This window comes from Pongo abelii, chromosome 18 (assembly GCF_028885655.2).
Source record: "Pongo abelii isolate AG06213 chromosome 18, NHGRI_mPonAbe1-v2.0_pri, whole genome shotgun sequence".
Taxonomy (NCBI): domain Eukaryota; kingdom Metazoa; phylum Chordata; class Mammalia; order Primates; family Hominidae; genus Pongo; species Pongo abelii.
Window position 1 is genome coordinate 68,358,899 of NC_072003.2, and position 20,159 is coordinate 68,379,057.

At 42.4% G+C, this 20,159-nt stretch overlaps 1 protein-coding gene across 6 annotated transcripts in view; it reads left to right on the plus strand.

Moving 5' to 3' along the window:
• TANGO6 (transport and golgi organization 6 homolog) overlaps nucleotides 1–20,159 on the plus strand; it is a 242,660-nt gene that overhangs the window by 22,080 nt on the left and 200,421 nt on the right. For all 6 annotated transcript variants that reach the window (XR_010137850.1, XM_024233267.3, XM_054534041.2 and 3 more), the window contains exons 4-7: nucleotides 2,962–3,103; nucleotides 10,430–10,566; nucleotides 13,391–13,553; nucleotides 15,844–15,926. Coding sequence is in view for 5 of the 6 variants with exons in the window: in XM_024233267.3 (XP_024089035.2) it covers nucleotides 2,962–3,103; nucleotides 10,430–10,566; nucleotides 13,391–13,553; nucleotides 15,844–15,926 (525 nt within the window). In the remaining variant the exon portion in view is untranslated. The remainder of the gene's footprint in view (nucleotides 1–2,961; nucleotides 3,104–10,429; nucleotides 10,567–13,390; nucleotides 13,554–15,843; nucleotides 15,927–20,159) is intronic.

A 20,159-nucleotide genomic window follows, 5' to 3' on the forward strand; every position in this document is an offset into this window, starting at 1 on the left:
CTGTAATCCCAGCTACTCGGGAGGCTGAGGCAGGAGAATTGCTTGAACCCGGGAGGCGGAGGTTGTGGTGAGCGGAGATCACGCCATTGCACTCCAGCCTGGGCAACAAGAGCGAAACTCAGTCTCAAAAAAAAAAAAAAAAAAAGACTTATGGCAATTTTGTGTGAGATATATTTTATTCATTCTGAAACTAGATCTTCTCTTTTTTTAACTAAAATTTGGCTGTTTGACAAAACGTTCTTTTAGCACAAGTATCTGGACACTAACTCTTTGAATGGATAATGTATTTGAAGTCAAGAAATTAAAACTAGAGATATTATTGGTTCTATTCTTAGTTCCTTTGTTTCAAACATATAGTAGTATATATTTTGCTAGGGATAAGATAGTTTCTTTGTTTTCTTAAAAATAATGTTTATCCGAGGCCGGGTGCAGTGGCTCACGCCTGTAATCCCAGCACTTTGGGAGGCCGAGGTGGGTGGATCACCTGAAGCCAGGAGTTCGAGACCAGCTTGACCAACATGGAGAAACCCTGTCTCTACTAAAAATACAAAATTAGCCGGGCATGGTGACACATGCCTGTAATCCCAGCTACTCAGGAGGCTGAGGCAGGAGAATCGCTTGAACACAAGAGGCGGAGGTTGCAGCAAGCTGAGATCGCGCCATTGCACTCCAGCCTGGGCAACGAGAGCGAAACTCCGTCTCAAAAAAAAAAAAAAAGTTTATCTGAAATGATTTAATTTGATGATATAAATGGAATTGTCTGTTTGCTTTTAGTACCTACATTTTAGTTATGAATCTAGGTGTGTAAAGAGTGAGGAGCCAGCCAGGCACTGTGGCTCACACCTGTAAACCCAGCACTTTGGTAGGCTGAGGCAGGAGGATCACTTGAGGCCAACGTGGGCAACATAGCAAGACCCCTGTCTCTACAAAAGATAAAAAATAAAAAACTAGCCAAGTGTGGTAGCATGCACCTGTAGTTCCAGCTACTCTGGAAGCTGAGGTGGGAGGATTCCTCAGGCCCAGAAAGTTGAGACCGCAGTGAGCTGTGATCGGGCCACTGCACTTCAGTCTGGGCAACAGAGTGAGATCTTGTCTTTAAAAAAAAAAGAAAAGAAAAAGAGTGAGAAGCCAAAGGAATTAGCTGTAGGTCAGGAGCAAGGACCAGCTGAACCTGGCTACAAAGATATCTTCTAATTGAGTAATTTTCATCTCATCCTTAGAATCTTACTGTAAGCCTTCCATCAGGTGTCTCTGGGATTCAACCCCCATGTGCAGGTGTTTGAATTTGTAAACCTTTCCATTCTTCAGGTTTCTTACCCACAAGATAGGGATAATTACAATGCCTTCCTTGTAAGTCCCTTTTGAGATTATATGGGAGTTACTTATGATGTGCCTGGCACACCATAATCCCTCAGTAAATGGTAATAATTCAGTAAAAGAGAGAGGACAGGAGAGTTAGGATGAAATATTTCTGTTACTAATTTTGAGGCTTACATATTTAAGTGCAGTGGTTGACAGCAACATGATTAATGTTCTAGCCCAAAATAAGGGCCAGAACATTAAAACTGCAGCACCTTCTGCAGGGGATAGGCCTCTGAAAAGTACCCAACGAGAAAAAGCAGAACAAAATATGCAGTCACTCTCAAAAGATAGAAGAGGAACGAGCTGAGAGGTGTATGCCAAAACCAGCTAATAAGTGAGTTTACTCCACCCTCAGCAATAAGGGACACCAAGTCTGTTTATTCACAGTGGCTCCACAGAACTTCCAGAAAGGAGCCCTTGAAGAAATCCACCTCTTTCTTGCAGATCATATTGGGACAGGAAAGAAATACAAAAGAAATCCGGCCAGGTGCGGTGGCACACACCTGTAATCCCAGCACTTTGGGAGGCTGAGGCGGGCGGATCACAAGGTCAGGAGATCAAGACCATCCTGGCTAACATAGTGAAACCCCGTCTCTACTAAAAATCCAAAAAAAAAAAAAAAAAAAAAAAAAATTAGTCATGCATGGTGGCAGGCGCCTGTAGTCCCAGCTACTCGGGAGGCTGAGGCAGGAGAATGGCGTGAACCCAGGAGGCGGAGGTTACAGCGAGCCGAGATCATGCCACTGCACTCCAGCCTGGGTGACAGAGTGAGACTCCGTCTCAAAAAAAAAAAGAAATCCAACTCTTTCTTGGAACTGTGTCACAAGAATCAGAGTTGCTAATGCCACAGAGGCAAGGGCTGGAATGCTTCCTCCCTGTTGTGAACTACCCTCTTAGTGGCAAATAACGTTCATAAGAATCTTCCTTGGAAGCTGGATTTGATTGTCAGGGCTACATTCAGAGATTGTTTGCATTAACTTTGTGTTCCGAAGATCTACATTTTAATTGCTGATGCGTTTGTCTGAGTTTGAAATTTCATTGATTTTTCACTTTCACTGTTTTTTACTTTCTTAAAAGTAATGCAGAAGAAGGTTTTGTAAAGTGTTTTTTTTTTTAAGGAAAAAATGTTGCTCTTTTGAAGTCTGTATAGCACACTGTAAATAATGTCTAGCTGGGCACTGTGGTTCACGCCTGTAATCCCGGAACTTTGGGAGGCTGAGGTGGGTGGATCACCTGAGGTCAGGAGTTTGAGACCAGCCTGGCTAACATGGTGAAACCCCATCTCTACTAAAAATACAAAAAGTACCCGGGCATAGTGGCGTGTGCCTGTAATCTCAATGACTCAGGAGGCTGAAGCAGGAGAATCGCTTGAACCCAGGAGGTGGAGGTTGCAGTGAGCCGAGATTTTGCCACTGCACTCCAGCCTGGGTGACAAGAGTGAAACTCTGTCTCTAAATAAATAAATAAGTCTACATATCATAGCTATTTCTCCTTTTTTTTTTTTTTTTTTTTTTTTTTTTTACAGGCATAAGCCACTGTGCCCGGCCATCATATCTATTTCAGTGACATTCAGAATTCACACCTTCTTCTTTTTCTCAGTCCTGCACAGATGTGAAGACACAGATGAGGTGTTGGGCCCCAGCTTGGCTTCGGCGTCTATGTGGACAGCTGCTCTCTGAAAGGTTAATGAGACCTAATGGTGTTCAGGCAGTAGTCCGGGGCATTTTGGAAGGAGCAGGTGGTAAGAAATAAAATGTTTCTGTGACTTTGGTATCTGTTTTCCTTAGAGTCAGAGTCTGAGGTGAATTATTGGTCTTTAGTATTTACCTTTAAAACCTGACTGAAACTAAACTCCGTCCTTGCAGGGATTGAACAGGTTAAACTTAGAGGCCCTTAATGAGCTTCTTTTCCAAAGAAACTAATTCTCTTGCTCTTTTCCTAAAATGCTTGTGATACACTGCCTATTTTATTGAACAATATTTTAAGCTATTTCAAATAATTTATACTATCTGGGGGAAAACATTACACAGAAAGTTGAAGTAAAAACCCTAAAGTAAATGTTAAATAAAGCTAGGTGTGGGCTGGGCGCGGTGGCTCACGCCTGTAATCCCAGCACTTGTGGGAGGCCAAAGCCGGCGGATCACTTGAAGTCAGGAGTTCAAGACCAGCCTGGCCAACATGGTGAATCCCCGTCTCTACTAAAATACAAAAATTAGCGTGGCGTGGTGGCAGGCACCTAACCCCAGCTACTTGGGAGGCTGAGGCAGGAGAATCACTTGAATTTTGGAGGTGGAGGTTGCAGTGAGCCAAGATCGTGCCACTGCACCCCAGCCTAGGTGACAGAATGAGACCTCGTCTCAATAATAATAATAAAGCCAGGTGTGGTGGCTCACACCTGTAATCCCAGCACTTTGGGAGGCCGAGGCAGAAGGACTGTCTGAGGCCAGGAGTTCAAGACCAGCCTGGGCCACATAGCAAGACTCTGTTTCTACAAAAAATAAAAAAAAATAGCCAGGTATGGTGGTGCCCACCTATGGTCCCAGCTACTTGGGAGGCTAAGGCAGGAGGATCACTTGAGCCCAGGAGTTCGAGGCTATAGTGAGCCATGATCATGGCACTGCATTCCAGCCTGGACAAAAAAAGCAAGACCTTGTCTCAAAAAAAAAAAAAAGTGAAATGTAAAATAATTTTCTTGAAGCCAGAAGTACCTTTGAGATGCAAACTTTGGGATGAAGTTTTAGAGTCATTTCCCCAATTATATTATCTAAGTTCTCATTAATAGGAAAAAAGTTAATGCTAAGCATGGTGGTAGTTTTTAATTTATGTTTTTTGTTTTATTTTTTAGAGAAAATTAGACATGTACATCATTTAAAGTCAAATAGTTCTATGAGACTTATAGTGAAAAATAGCAGTCCTTGGCACCATTCCAATCCATTTCCCATTTCTAGAAGCAACCACTTTGAACTCTTTCAGTGAGTTTTTTCTGGTATTTACCTCTATATTTCTTTCTTTTTTTTTTTTTTTTGAGACAGAGTCTCGCTCTTTCACCCAGGCTGGAGCGCAGTGGCGTGATCTTGGCTCACTGCAACCTCCACCTCCCGGGTTCACTCCATTCTTCTGCCTCAGCCTCCTGAGTAGCTGGGACTAAAGGTGCCTGCCACCATGCCCAGCTAATTTTTTGTATTTTTAGTACAGATGGGTTTTCACCGTGTTAGTCAGGATGGTCTCGATCTCCTGACCTCGTGATCCACCCACCTCGGCCTCCCAAAGTGTTGGGATTACAGGCGTGAGCCTGGTCATTTACCTCTATATTTCTAACTAATATATGGGAATTCATAATTTTTTCAGTTTCAGGCATTATATATCTACCTCTCACCATGTGTGGAAGAGGATTTGTTCTCTTTCATAACACTGCCATCATTCCCCCAAGTACATTTTTATTTTCACATCTCCGTAATATATTTATATCTCAGTTTTGGTTAGATCAATATTCAGTGTTTATATTAGTGTAACTCTGTAATTATTATTTACAGCTGAGCTATATTGTATATTATGATTACTTTGTTTTTTTACATAATCTTTTGTACTTCCTGGAGTTAATCTTTTTTTTGTACATCTGATTAGTTTTCTATGTGCTTATCACTAATCTTTTCTCAAGCTGTCCCTCTTTTGTTTAAATCTCCTTTTAATACATTCAAAAACATCAAATAGGCTGGGCACGGTGGCTCATGCCTATAATCCCAAGACTTTGGGAGGCCAAGGCAGGTGGATCGTTTGAGCTCAGGAGACCAGCCTGGGCAACATGGGGAAACCCCATCTCTACCAAAAATACAAAAATTAGCTGGGTGTGGTGGTGCGCACCTGTGGTCCCAGCTACTCAGGTGGCTGAGGCAGGAGGATTGCTGGAGCCCTGGAAGTTGTGGCTTTAGTGAGCCATGATCACACCACTGCATTCTAGCCTGGGTGGCAGAGCGATATCCTGTCTCAAACAAACAAACAAACAAAAACCCACCAGGTATTCTATCAGTTTTATCTTCTTGGAAACATCTTTCTCTGGGTCTTCTGACCTGCTTTACTCTATCCTGGTTACCTTCTACTCAGCTGCCATCCAAGGATCCCCTTCACTTTTATCCTGGTGAACACTTTGCCTTTTTTGTGTGTTCAGTCCCTTATCTCCCTTATCCCATGCCTGTTAGTTTCCTATTGTTACTGCAACAACTTACCACAAACTTAGTGGCTTTTTTACGGAAATGGCATTTAAACTGAGCCCTGCAGGCTGAGTTGGAATTAACTAGCTGAAGAGAGAGGGAAGACAGTTATAGGCAGAGAGAGTAGCATGTATGAGGAACTGAAGTAGAAATGAGCATAGTGCTTCTGAGGAAATCTCCACGTGGGTAGAGTAGTGAGGGCAGAGTGCAGGGAGAGTGGTGCGCAGTGAGCGGGGATGGTGGCTGGGGGCCACCTCGGGGAGGCCTGTTAGGCTGAGTTCAGGATGTTGAACTTTATTCTGAGGGAAATGAGAAACGATTAACAGTTTTAAGAAAGAGAGAACATGATCAAATCTGCAGTTTAGAAATATCTATCTGGAGGTATTGTGAAGAATGGATTGGGTAAGAGCAGAAGCAGGGAGATCAGTTAAAAGGCAGACATCTGAGGAATCTCGGAGGCTTGGATTAATGCAGTGGCCATGGAAATGGAGAGAAATGAATGGGTTTGAGAGATATTTAAGGAGGAGAGTTGCCAAAACTTAATGAAGGGCTGGATATGTGGGGAAGAAGGAAGAGAGCTAGAAGAATAAATCTTGACTTCATTTCTGGCATAATGTACCTTGGTCCTATCAGACAAAAGTGAGGTCAGTGTGGTTGGCAGACATTGGTAGATTTGGTCTAGAGTGGCTATAATATTGCCTCCCCTCAGTTCTCCCCACAGTGGCTTCTAGGGCCAACGAAATAACAAATGATCAGTTACCCCTAAGAAGTTGTCCCCTACAAACAGGTATTTGCATCTTCCTTTTCCAAGAAGGGTTAGACCTCACTTAAGGGCATGCAGATTTGAGAGCTGCTATAAGAAAATCAGAACCCTCTTTTTCCTATGAGTTCCCCCAACTTGTGCATGTATATATTTGTTGTTATCTATTCATACCTTGTTTCTTTCCCAAAATGGTTTGAGGCAGGTTTATATTGACCTGCATATTTGCCATTTCTGGTGGTCTTTATTTCTTTATGTAGATCAAAATTTCAGTGCAAATTTCCTTCTGCCTGAACTTTAGTTACCATTTCTTTTTGTGTAGGTCTACTGGCAATGAAGTTTTTTTTTTTTGAGACAGAATTTCACTCTTGTTGCCCATGATCTTGGCTCACTGCAACCTCTGCCTCCTGGGTTCAAGCGATTATCCTGCTGCAGCCTCCCAAGTAGCTGGGACTACAGGTGCCAGCCACCATGCCTGGCTAATTTTTTTTTTTTTTGTATTTTTAGTAGAGACAGGGTTTCACCGCGTTGGCCAGGCTGGTCTTGAACTCCTGACCTCAGGTGATCCATCTGCCTCGGCCTCTCAAAGTGTTGGGATTACAGATGTGAGCCACCGCACCCGGCCTGGCAATTAATTTTCTAGCTTTTGTTTGTCTGAAAAAGTCTACTTCATCTTCCTTTTTGAAAAATATTTTTATTGGGTATAGAATTCTAGGTTGACATTTATTTTTTCTTTTAGTACTTTAAAGGTACTCCGTTGTCTTCTGGCTTGTGTCATTTCTGATGAGAAGTCTGCTATCATTCTTATCTTTGTTCCTCTATAAATGATATACCGTTTTTCCCTCTGGCTGCTTTTAAGATTTTTCTCTTATGGCTGGTTTTTAGAAATTTGATTATGATGTACCTTGGTGTGGTGTTGGTTTCTTTATTTTTTTTCTGCTTTTTGGAGCTGTGGGTTTATAGTGTTTGCCATATTTGGAAATTGCTCAGACATTATCTTCAAATATTTTTTTTTGTACTCCCCTCAGATCTCTCTTTCTGAGATTTGAATTACACCAAATATTATGTTTAATGTTGTCCTGCCAATTACTAATGCTCTTTTTGTGTGTGTGTCTTTTTTTCTCTATGTCTTTTTTATTTTTCTCTTTTAAAATTTTTTTTCCCCAGAGACAGGGTCTTGCTGTGTCTCCCAGGCTGGAGTGCAGTGGCATGATCTTGGCTCACTGCAACTTCCGCCTCCCAGGTTCAAGCAATTCTGGTGCCTCAGCCTTCTGAGCAGCTGGGATTACAGGCATGCGCCACCACACCCAGCTAATTTTTGTATTTTTAGTAGGGACAGGGTTTCGACATATTGCCCAGGCAGGTCTTGGACTCCTGGTCTCAAGTGATCCACTCACCTTGGCCTCCCAGGCGTGAACCACTGTGCCTGGCCAAGGGCAAATTTTTAACAGTTGTCTTAATGGGCCGGGCGCAGTGGCTCACGCCTGAAATTCCAGCACTTTAGGAGGCCAACATGGACAGATCACGAGGTCAGGAGACCAGCCTGGCCAACATGGTGAAACCCCACCTCTACTAAAAATACAAAAAATTAGCCGGGTGTTGTGGTGCGTGCTTGTAGTCCCAGCTACTCCGGAGGCTGAGGCAGAAGAATCGCTTGAACCTGGGAGGTGGAGGTTTCAGTGAGCCGAGATCGCGCCACTGCACTCCAGCCTGGGCGACACGGTGAGACTCTGTCTCAAAAAAAAAAGAAGTTGTCTTAATGTTCTTGTCTTCTAATTCTGTTATCTCTGTTTTTTGGGGTCTGTTCTATTGATTTTTTTTTTTTTGAGACGGAGTCTCGCTCTGTCACCCAGGCTGGAGTGCAATGGCACGATCTTTGCTCACTGCAACCTCTGCCTCCCAGGTTCAAGAGATTCTCCTGCCTCAGCCTCCCAAGTAGCTGGGACTACAGATGTGCGTCCTCATGCCCAGCTAATTTTTGTATTTTTAGTAGAGACAGAGTTTCACTATGTTGGCCAGGCTGGTCTTGAACTCCTGACCTCAGGTGATTCGCCCGCCTTGGACTCCCAAAGTGCTGGGATTACAGACATGAGCCACTGCCCACAGCCTGTTCTGTTGATTTTTTTATTCTAATTATAAGCCGTATCGTTTTCCTTCTTTGCATGCCTGGTAATTTTTTTTTTTTTTTTTTAGATGTTATTCACATACCATAGAAATCACTTTTTTTTTTTTTTTTTTTTGGGTTGGAGTCTCACTCTGTCGCCCAAGCTGGAGTGCGGTGGCACGATCTCAGCTCACTGCAACCTCCCAGGCTGCAGTGCAGTGGCAAGATCTCGGCTCACTACACCTTGCACCTCCCGTGTTCAAGAGATTCTCTTGCCTCAGCTTCCCGAGTAGCTGGGACTACAGGTTCGTGCCACCACACCCAGCTAATATATTTTTTTTAATTTTTAGTAGAGATGGGGTTTCACCATGTTGGTCAGGCTGGTCTCAAACTCCTGACCTCAGGTGATCCACCTGCCTTGGCTTCCCAAAGTGCTGGGATTACAAGTGTGAGCCACTGCGCCCAGCCGAGGTTTAGTCATGTTATAACGTGAATGAATCAGTCCTCCATAAAAATTATTCCTTTTTATGACTGAATAATATTTCCTCATATGGATATGCCTGGTAATTTTTTACTGGATGCTGAACATTTTTATTCTACATTGCTGAGTGCCAGATTTTTATATTCCTTAGTTGGACTTTGTTCTGGAATGCAGTTAAGTTACTTGGAATTAGTTTAGTCCCTTTGATCCTGGCTTTTCAGCTCTGTTAGTGTGGTTCTACAGCAACCTTTAAGGTAATTTAACCCCTTATTGTATTATACTAAGTGTATTGTACTAAGTGTAACAATACTAAGATAATATACTTCTGAGAATTCTAGTTGTTGCCCTGTGTATTAGGAGATCCTCCCAGGCTGGCTAGTGGGAACACAACTCTTCCCAGCCTTTATGAACCGTGGGGGTTGTTCCCCCCTACTCCTTTCTGGTGGTTATTGCCCCGGGCTTTATTTTCCTCACACATACGTGTATCATACTCTACCAAAGACCTGAGAGAGGACCCTTCTGCAGATCTCTGGAACTCTCTCTATATGTAACTTCCTCCTTTCTGGTATTTTGCCCTGAAAATTCCAGCTGCTTTGGCCTCCCTGAACTCTGAACCATGTTTCTTCCACTGAACAAGATGCCAGGCTTCATTTGGGCTGCTCTTGTTATCGCCTGAAAACTCTCTCCAGTCAGTGAACGAGGGCAGTCATCAAGCTCAGTTCGTTTGCTTCCCTTCTCTCAGGGATCAGTGTCCTGGGCTGCCTGTTGTCCATTGTCTGGAAACCATTGTTTATATATTTTGTCCAATTTTATAATTGCTTAAGATGGTAAAGTAATTCTGGTCCCTGTCACTCTACGGCTGTGGCCTAAGACAGTTTAAATGAAATGATACATACAAGGAGACAGAATAATAATAGCAATAAACATGGTGAAGCTAGTATTCCAGTTATATGAATAATATCATTATAGTGACTAAGTGCTAGTTTTTCTCTGAATTTCCCAGAAACTAGCATCAAAAGGAACGTATAGGCCGGGCGCGGTGGCTCATGCCTGTAATCACAGCACTTTGGAGGCCGAGGCGGGCAGATCACCTGAGGTCAGAAGTTTGAGACCAGCCTGGCCAAGATGGCAAAACCCCGTCTCTACTAAAAATAGAAAGAAATTACCTGGGCATGGTGGTGTATTCCTGTAATCCCAGCTACTCGGGAGGTTGAGGCAAGAGAATCGCTTGAACCCGGGAGGAGGAGGTTGCAGTGAGCTGAGATCATGCCACTACATTCCAGCCTGGGTGACAGAACAAGACTCCATCTCAAAAAATAATAATAATAAATAAATAAGAAATAAAAAACATAAAAAGGAAAGTATAGAAGGGTAGATTATCTTATAGAAAAAAATAAACTATTTTCAATAGAAAAGATAAATGCATTTTACCTTAATTTTAAGACAAATTTGTTACATGGGACCTTCTGTGGGGAATTGCTGTGAGCTGCTGACATCTCTCTCCATTGTGCCAGCGGGAGCAGCTGGTGGAAGTGATGCTGAGGTGACGGCTGCTGACTGGAAGAAGTGTGACCTGATCGCAAAGATTTTGGCCTCTTGTCCCCAGCAATCTCTTTCACCAGAGAGTTACTACAGGGACATCTGCCCCCAGGTAAATCTTTTTGTTTCTGTTGATCATTTGAGAATTATCTGCTTATGTACAGAAAGAGGACTTTTAATGTTCCTCTAGTATTGAGATAAAAGCAGTATAATATTTAAGTTTATTGTTTAGTGAGGAGCCTTCTTAATAAATGAATAAAAACCGGTGGAAGAGACTGACCTAATTGTTCAGTTTAAGAATGGCAAGGCCAGGCGCAGTGGCTCACGCCTGTAATCCCAGCACTTTGGGAGGCCGAGGCGGGCGGGTCACCTGAGGTCGGGAGTTCGAGATTAGCCTAACCAACATGGAGAAACCCCGTCTCTACTAAAAAAAAATACAAAATTAGCTGGGTGTAGTGGCACATGCTTGTAATCCCAGCTACTTGAGAGGCTGAGGCAGGAGAATTGATTGAACCCAGGAGGCAGAGGTTGCCGTGAGCCAAGATTGAGCCATTACACTCCAGCCTGGGCAACAAGAGCAAAACTCCGTCTCAAAAAACAAAAAGAATGCCTCACCACTACTGAATGATTGGCCCAGCTTGCTCTCAGAGCTAGAATACGAAACTCAAGTTTCATCTTGTTCATTCTCTTTTCTCTCCATGTGTTTTTAATTAGTTTTTAAAGGCAGATATTAAATAAACAAGGTAAATTAACGTGGCAAACAATTTAAAAAGCATAAAAGAGTAAACCGAAAACTAAGTCTCCCTCCTATTCCTGTTCTCCAGTCCCTCAGAGGTAGTCACTGCTATGAATTTCTTTCCAGAGATATTCTGTGTATTATGCATATACCATCATATGTGCATATGTTAATGTGTGTGTATATTAACATGTATGTGCATACACACATACATTAACATATACACATGATGGTAAAATTAATGCTAATTTTTTTTTTTTTTTGAGACAGAGTTTCGTTCTTGTTGCCCAGGCTGGAGTACAATGGTGCGATCTTGGCTCACCACAACCTCCACCTCCCGGGTTCAAGCGATTTTCCTGCCTCAGCCTCCCAAGTAGCTGGGATTACAGGCATGCGCCACCACGCCCAGCTAATTTTGTATTTTTGGTAGAGACGGGGTTTCTCCACGTTGGTCAGGCTAGTCTTGAACTCCTGACCTCAGGTGATCCGCCTGCCTCGGCCTCCCAAAGTGCTGGGATTATAGGCGTGAGCCACCACGCCAGGCCAGTGCTAATCTTTATCTAAATGATAACATGCAGCATGCCCTCTTTCATTTTGCTTTTTTTCATTGATAGTGTACTTTGGCCAGGCACAGTGGCTCACTCCTGTAATCCCAGCAGTTTGGGAGGCTGAGGTGGGCAGATTACTTGAGGTCAGGAGTTCGAGACCAGCCTGGCCAACATGGAGAAACCCCGTCTCTACTAAAAATACAAAAATTGGCCAGGCGTGGTGGTGCACGCCTGTAGTCCTAGCTACTCAGGAAGCTGAGGACAGAGAATCTCTTGAACCTGGGAGGCAGACGTTGCAGTGAGCTGAGTTTGCACCAATGCACTCCAGCCCAGGTGACAGAGCGAGACTCCATCTGAAAAAAAAAAAAAAAAAAAAAATAGTGTACCTTGGAGATCATTTCATTCATTTTCATGAGTACATGGTATTTCATCATATTAATGTACTGTAATTTATTTAACCAGCCTGATATTGATGGACATTTGAGTTGTTTCCATTTTTTTCTATTACAAATTACACTACAGTTATTATCCATAAGTCTTTGTACATAACTACCAGTATTACCATAGGAAAAATTCCTAGAATTGAAATTATTGGTTCAAAGGTTTTATGCATTTAAATTTTTGATTGATATGCTTTATGTACCTATTTTCCCACATTTTTACCCACACAATGTGTTACAAAGTTTTTTGATCTTTGCTAATCTGATACATGAAAAATGTGGGGCTGGGCACGGTGGCTCACGCCTGTAATCCCAGCACTTTGGGAGGCTGAGGCGGGCGGATCACGAGGTCAAGAGTTTGAGACCAGCCTGATCAACATAGTGAAACCCGTCTCTACTAAAAATACAAAAATTAGCTGGGTGTAGTGGCGCGTGCCTGTAATCCCAGCTACTTGGGAGGCTGGGGCAGGAGAATTGCTTGAACCCAGGAGGCAGAGGTTGCAGTGAGCCGAGATTGCACCACCATATTCCAGCCTGGGCGGCAGGGCGAGACTCCATCTCAAAAAAAAAAAGAAAAGAAAAATGTGGAGGGAGTTTTCTTAATTAATACTCCCTATGCGTATGCCTAAAATGAGCCCGTATTTTATAAATTTGATAAAATTATTTAATAAAAACACTGCAAGTATGAGAGGTGGGCAAAAAAAATTTTTTTTTTTTTGAGACGGAGTCTTGCTCTGTCGCCCAGGCTGGAGTGCAGTGGCACGATCTCCGCTCACTGCAAGCTCTGCTTCCCAGGTTCACGCCATTCTCCTGCCTCAGCCTCCTGAGTAGCTGGGACTACAGGTGCCCGCCACCACGCCCGGCTAAGATTTTTGTATTTTTAGTAGAGATGGGGTTTCACTGTGTTAGCCAGGATGGTCTCGATCTCCTGACCTCATGATCCACCCGCCTCGCCTCCCAAAGTGTTGGGATTACAGGCGTGAGTCACCACGCCCGGCCAAAAAAATTTTTTAATTAAAAATAAAAACATTGCCTGTTCAGCTCTCTTACCCTTTGATACTGGGTATGTTAAATTAAGAAAATAATTCTGTTGAATCAGTGTTATTGAAGTGAATTTATTTTTTGGCTTAAAGAAATTCATGCTTTTTGTTTTTAGTTAATGTCATATTCCTTGCGAAAAACTGGTATTTACTTCTTGTAGTTTTTTTGTAGATTCTGGATTTATTTCACTTTCAAGATAAATTGACAGCACGACAATTTCAGAGAGTTGCCACCACTACCTTTATAACTTTGTCAAGAGAACGCCCACAATTGGCAGCAAAGTATTTGCTCCAGCCAGTGTTAGCTCCTCTTCATCGATGTTTGAATACAGCAGGTAAAGGAGGAAATGTGGTGGTTGGGTGTGCCTCTAAAGGACCTTCTTCAGTATTTCATGTTTAAATGATTTAAATCTGTGTTATATCAGTGTCTTTAGTTTTCCTTCCCCTCCCCCCAACTTTTTATTTTGACAAATTCACTTACAAGTTTCAAGAAGAGTATATTGAACTACCCATAATACAGATCACCTAGACTGAATAACTTTACATTTTGGCTACATTTATTTCATCTTTCTCTCTTTCTATACATATAAACATGTCTTTTCTGGAGCATTTGAGACTTAGTTGCAGACATCACAACACTTCACCCCTAAATACTTTAATATGCATCTCCAGAGAAAAATGTCAGTCTCCTACATAATCACAAGGCAATTACTACACTCAGGAAATTTAACATTTATACAATATGCTTTGATATAATATACAAATCCGATTCAGACTTCTCTAATTGCAATAATTTCTTTTAGAGCTATTTTTTTTTAAATCCAGAATTCAATCAAGAATCATGGCTGGGCGCGGTGGCTCATGCTTGTAATCTCAGCACTTTGGGAGGCTTAGGCGGGCAGATTGCTTGAGCCCAGGAGTTCGAGACCCCTGGAGCAACATGGCAAAACCCCGTCTTAACCAAAAAAAAAACAATATAAAAATTAGCCAGGCATGGTGGCAAGCACCTGTAGCCCCAGCTGCTTGGGAGGCTGATGTGGGAGGATTGCTTGAGCCTGGGAGGTTGAGGCTGCAGTGAGCCATAATCACACCTCTGCACTTCAGCCTGGGCAACAGAGTGCGATCCTTGCTCAAAATAATAATAATAATATATGATAAAACTATGTCTAAATAAATAGTCTTTTTTATAAAACTTTAAAAACTTTTTTTTTAATTTTTATTTTTTATAGAGATGGGGTCTTCCTGTATTGTCCAGGCTGGTCTGGAACTCCTGGGCTCAAGTGATCTACCTGCTTCAGTCTCCCAAAGTGCTGGGATTGCCAAGGCGGGAGGATCACTTGAGCCCAGGAGTTTGTGACCAGGCTGGGTAACATAATGAGACCCTGTCTTTAGAAAAAATTTTAAAAATCAGCTGGGCGTGGTGGTGCATGCCTTTATTCCCAGCTGCTGGGGAAGCTGAGGTGGGAGGATCACTTGAGCCCAGGAGGTTGAGGTTGCAGTGAGCCATGATCACACAGTTCCACTCCAGAGCCTGGGTTACAGAGCAAGACCCTGTCTCAAATAAATAAAAATAAAATATAACTATTTTAAAACTTTTTGAAGGGAAATTTTTAAACACATATTATAGAGATTATATAATGAACTCCTATGTACCTGTCACCTAGATACAACTATTAACTCTGCCATTTTCTTTCTTCTTTTTTTTGAGACCAGAGTCTCACTCTGTCACCCAAGCTAGAGTGCAGTGTCATGATCTCGGCTCACTGCACGCTCCACCTCCCAGGTTCATGCCATTCTCCTGCCTCAGCCTCCCGAGTGGCTGGGATTACAGGCACCCGCCACCACGCCCAGCTAATTTTTTGTATTTTTAGTAGAGACGGGGTTTCACTGTTAGCCAGGATGGTCTCGATCTCCTGACCTTGTGATCCGCCTGCCTCGGCCTCCGTAAGTGCTGGGATTACAGGCATGAGCCACTGCACCTGGCCAACTCTGCCATTTTCATTTCTTCCAATCCCCAATTTTTATTCAATTAAGTTTAAAATGAAATTTTTTTTTTTTTTTGAGACAGAGTCTCACTCTGTTGCCCAGGCTTGAGTGCAGTGGCACAATCTCGGCTCACTGCAACCTCCGCCTCCCGGGTTCAAGCGATTCTCCTGCCTCAGCCTCCTGAGTAGCTGGGACTACAGGCCTGCCCCACCACACCCAGCTAACTTCTTTTATTTTTAGTAGAGATGGGGTTTCACCATATTGGCCAGGTTGGTTTCAAACTCCTGACTTTGTGATCCACCTGCCTCGACCTCCCAAAATACTGGGATTACAGGCATGAGCCATCGCGCCCAGCCTAAAATGAAAATTCTAAGTGATAATGTGCTATAGGTTAATTGGCAATGTTGGTGTTTTTTCTTAGTGATACATAAAATAGCAATGCATATTTATAATCAGTGGCATCATATATTCCATGAAATGTGTATGAATGGTATATTGTTCAGTGGTAACCATGTCAATTTTCTGATCTTAGGTGTTACTTACTGAGCCATCTTTCTAGTAAAACTTTCTTCCTTAGCTTTAGTATGTCCTATTCAGTGAGGCACTAAATATGGGTAATTTTGTGTGTTTTTTTTCTAGAACTTTCAGAGAGTGACATGGTACCAGGAACTATTTTGGTGACAGAAGAAGAACTTAGTAGATGCATTGAGGATGTGTTTAAGGTTGGTCATCTGAATCACTAATGCTTTTATTTAGTTCTTATTTAAACTTTTTTTTAAAATTTTTTCTTTTTTTGTAGAGATGGTGGGGTCTCACCACATTGCCCAGTCTGGTCTTGAACTCCTGGCCTCAAGCGATCCTCCTTCCTTAGCCTCCCAAAGTGCTGGAATTACAGGTGTGAGCCACTGCTCCCAGCCTTTTAAAATAATTTTACCTTTTAATTAGCACTTGAAGCGTTGGAATGGCTAATCTAAAGCTCCAAGCTGTCAGAATCTTTTCACTTTGAAAACCAGAAACTATAAGCTGACGTTTTTTGTCTTTTGTTGTTGTTGTTTTTCCTTTTTGTGGAGAATGAGGTCTCGCTATATTGCTCAGGCATGTCTCGAACTCCTGGGCTCAAGCTATCCTCTTGCCTCTGCCTCCCTAAGAGCTGGGATTACAGGCATGAGCCACTGCGCCTGGCAAGCTGACCTTTTTAAGTGAAAAAACTGATATATTTTTGAAACCCTGTTAATTACATCATTTATTCTAAATGTTGAATAGTTTAGTTTCTCTAACTGGCAAATGCCACTGATGAAAGCATGTCTATTGAAGAAATTGACATGGAGCCGGGCATGGTGGCTCACATCTGTCATCCCAGCACTTTAGGAGGCCGAGGAGAGCGGATCACCTGAGGCCTGGAGTTCAAGACCAGCCTGGCCAATACGGTGAAACCCTATCTCTACTAAAAATACAAAAATTAGTTGGGCGTAGTGGCACACACCTGTAATCCCAGGTACTTAGGAGGCTGAGACAGGAGAATTGCTTGAACCCAGGAGGCGGAGGTTGCAGTGTGCCGATATCGTACCACTGCACTCCAGCCTGGGGGATAGAGCGAGACTGTCTCCAAACAAACAAACAAAAAAAGAAATTGACGGGCATTTTCAATACTATAGCCTTCCTAAAAGTGTATGATAATTGAATCTACTTTACAACTTTTGATAGTAATTACTGTCATAACAAATTAAGTCTGAATAAATGATTCCTGCAAATGACTACGTAAATATATAACAAGAATGAAAACTTGCTTTTCTATTCATAGGGAGAAAAAAATGAATGAAAACTAAGAATCTAAATGTTATGTTCTTTATTATCACAGTCTTATAAATATACATGGTATGTGCTTTTGGAAAACAAATGAAATTCATTGTGTTATGGCTAGATGGAATTAGGATAAATATTCTTTAAAGTTTATTTTAGGCCCAGTGTGGTGGCTTATGCCTATAATTCCAACACTTTGGGAGGCCAAGGCAGGAGGATTACTTGAGGCCAGGAGTTCAAGACCAACCTGGTGAATATAGTGAGACCCGAGCTCCATAAAAAATAAAAATAATAAATAAGGTTTATTTTAATAAATTTATAATAATTTACTTCTGAACACTTTTACATTAGAAAACAGCTTTCAAAACTGTATTTCATATAAAAAGGTACAGCTGCTTTGGAAAATAGTTTGACATTTCCTCAAAAAGTTAAACCTGGAGTTATCATATGACCCAGCAATTCCACTACTAGGTATATACCCAAGAGAAATGAAAACATGTTCATATAGGCTGGGCACGGTGGCTCACACCTGTAATCCCAGCACTTTGGGAGGCCGAGGCGGGTGGATCACGAGGTCAGGAGATTGAGACCATCCTGGCTAACACAGCGAAACCCCGTCTCTACTAAAAATACAAAAAAATTAGCCGGGCATGGTGGTGGGCACCTGCAGTCCCAGCTACTCTGGAGGCTGAAACAGGAGAATGGCATGAACCTGGAAGGTGGAGCTTGCAGTGAGCCGAGATCGCGCCACTGCACTCCAGCCCGGGTGACAGAGCAAGACTCCGTCTCAAAAAAAAAGAAAACATATTCATACAAAAACCTGTATGTGAATTTAGTAGGTAGGACAGGGAGCAATTACAAATGGCACAAGGGATCTTTTGATGAAGGAAAGGTTCTAAAATTGTATTGTGGTGATGGTTTTGCAAATCTGTAAATTTACTAAAATTCACTGAACTGTATATTTAAAATAAATGATTTTATGGTTTTTAAGGTATACTTCAATAAACTAGTTTTATTAAAACAAAAAATACTTGGCGCGGTGGCTCACGCCTGTAATCCCAACACTTTGGGAGGCCAAGGCGGGCGGATCATGAGGTCAGTAGATCAAGACCATCCTGGCTAACATGGTGAAACCCCGTCTCTACTAAAAATACAAAAAATTAGCCGGACGTTGTGGTACGCACCTGTAGTTCGAGCTACTCAGGAGGCTGAGGGAGGAGAATCACTTGAACCCGGGAGGTGGAGGTTGCAGTGAGCCGAGATTGTGCCACTGTACTCCAGCTTGGAAAACAGAACGAGACTGTGTCTCAAAATAAATAAATAAATAAAAATACAAAGATTAGCTGGATGTGGTGGCACGTGGCTGTAATCCCAATTACTCTGGAGGCTGAGGCAGAAGTATCACTTGAACCTGGGAGATGGAGGCTGCAGTGAGCTGAGATCACACTACTGCATTCCAGTCTGGGCAACAGAGCAAGACTCTGCCTCAAAAAAAGAAAAGATAAAAAATAAAAATAAAGTGTACAGGCACGCCTGTCATCCCAGCACTTTGGGAGGCCAAGGTGAGTGGATTACCTGAGGTAAGGAGTTCAAGACCAGCCTGGCCAACATGGCAAAACCCTGTCTCTACTAAGAATACAAAAATTAGCCGGGCATGGTGGCGGGCACCTGTAATCCCAGCTACCCGGGAGACTGAGGCCGGAAAATCACTTGAACCCAGGAGGCAGAGGTTATGGTCAGCTGAGATCGCACCACTGCACTCCAGCTGAGTGACAGAGCAAGACTCCCTCTCAAAATAAATAAATAAGTAAATAAATAAATAAATAAATAAATAAAGTGTGCAGATCAGTGGCTTTTATGTATATTCATAGATATGTACAACTGTCATCATGATCAACTTTAGAACTTTTTATTCCCAAAAAAGAAAACGCCGGCCAGGCACAATGGCTCATGCCTGTAATCCCAGCACTTAGGATGCCGAGGTGGGAGGATCACCTGAGGTCAGGAGTTCGAGACCAGCCTGGCCAACATGACAAAATCCCATCTCTATTAAAAATATAAAAATTAGCTGGACGTGGTGGTGCATGCCTGTTATCCCAGCTACTTGGGAAGCTGAGGCAGGAGAATCACTTGAACCTGGGAGGCGGAGGTTGCAGTGAGCCGAGATTGCGCCACTACACTGCAGCCTGGGTGACAGAGCAAGACTCCGTCTCACAAAAAAAAAGAAAGAAAGAAAGAAAAAGAAAAGAACGCCCCCCTGCACCACTTACCCATCACTCTCAAATCTCTCCACCACCAATCCCCCATCCCCTATAAATAGGCAACCACTAATCTGTATTCTCTCTCTCAAGATTTGCCTATTGTGTACATTTCATATAAATGGAATTGTACAATATGTGTTTTTTTTTTGTGATTGGCTTCTTTCACTTTGCATGATATTATAACATGGAGCCATACTTCATTTCTTTTCATTGCCAAATGGTATTCTCTTGTATTAACATGCCTCATTTTGTTTATCTATTCATCAGTAAATGGACATTTAGGTTGTTTCCATCATAGCCATAATAACATTTTGGCTATTATTAATATTGCTGCTAGGAACATTCATGTAAACATTATTGTGTATATTTATGTTTTCATTTCTCTTTGGTATATACCTAGGAATAGAATTGCTGGATCATGTAGTAACTCTATGTTTAACTGTTTGAGGCACTTCTAGACTGTTGTCCAAAGTGACCGCACCATTTTACATTCCCATCGGCAGTATATGAGGGTATAAAGTGAATCACATTCTTTCAGATAAGAAGGCAGATGCTTTTGTTTTGCTTTAAGCTTTCTGCATGATACTAGTAGATTCATAGATAGAAAATGCAAACTCATTCTCCATAGCACTCACTTTATTTCTTTTTTTTTTTTTTTTTTGAGACAGAGTCTCACTTTGTTACCCAGGGTGGAGTGCAGTGAAATGACCTTGGCTGACTGCAACTTACACCTCCCAGGTTCAAGTGATTCTCCTGCTTCAGCCTCCCCAGTAGCTGGAATTACAGGCACCCACCACCACGCTGAGCTAATTTTTGTATTTTTTGTAGAGACAGGGTTTCACCATGTTTGCCAAGCTGGTCTCAAACTCCTGACCTCAAGCAATCCTCCTGCCT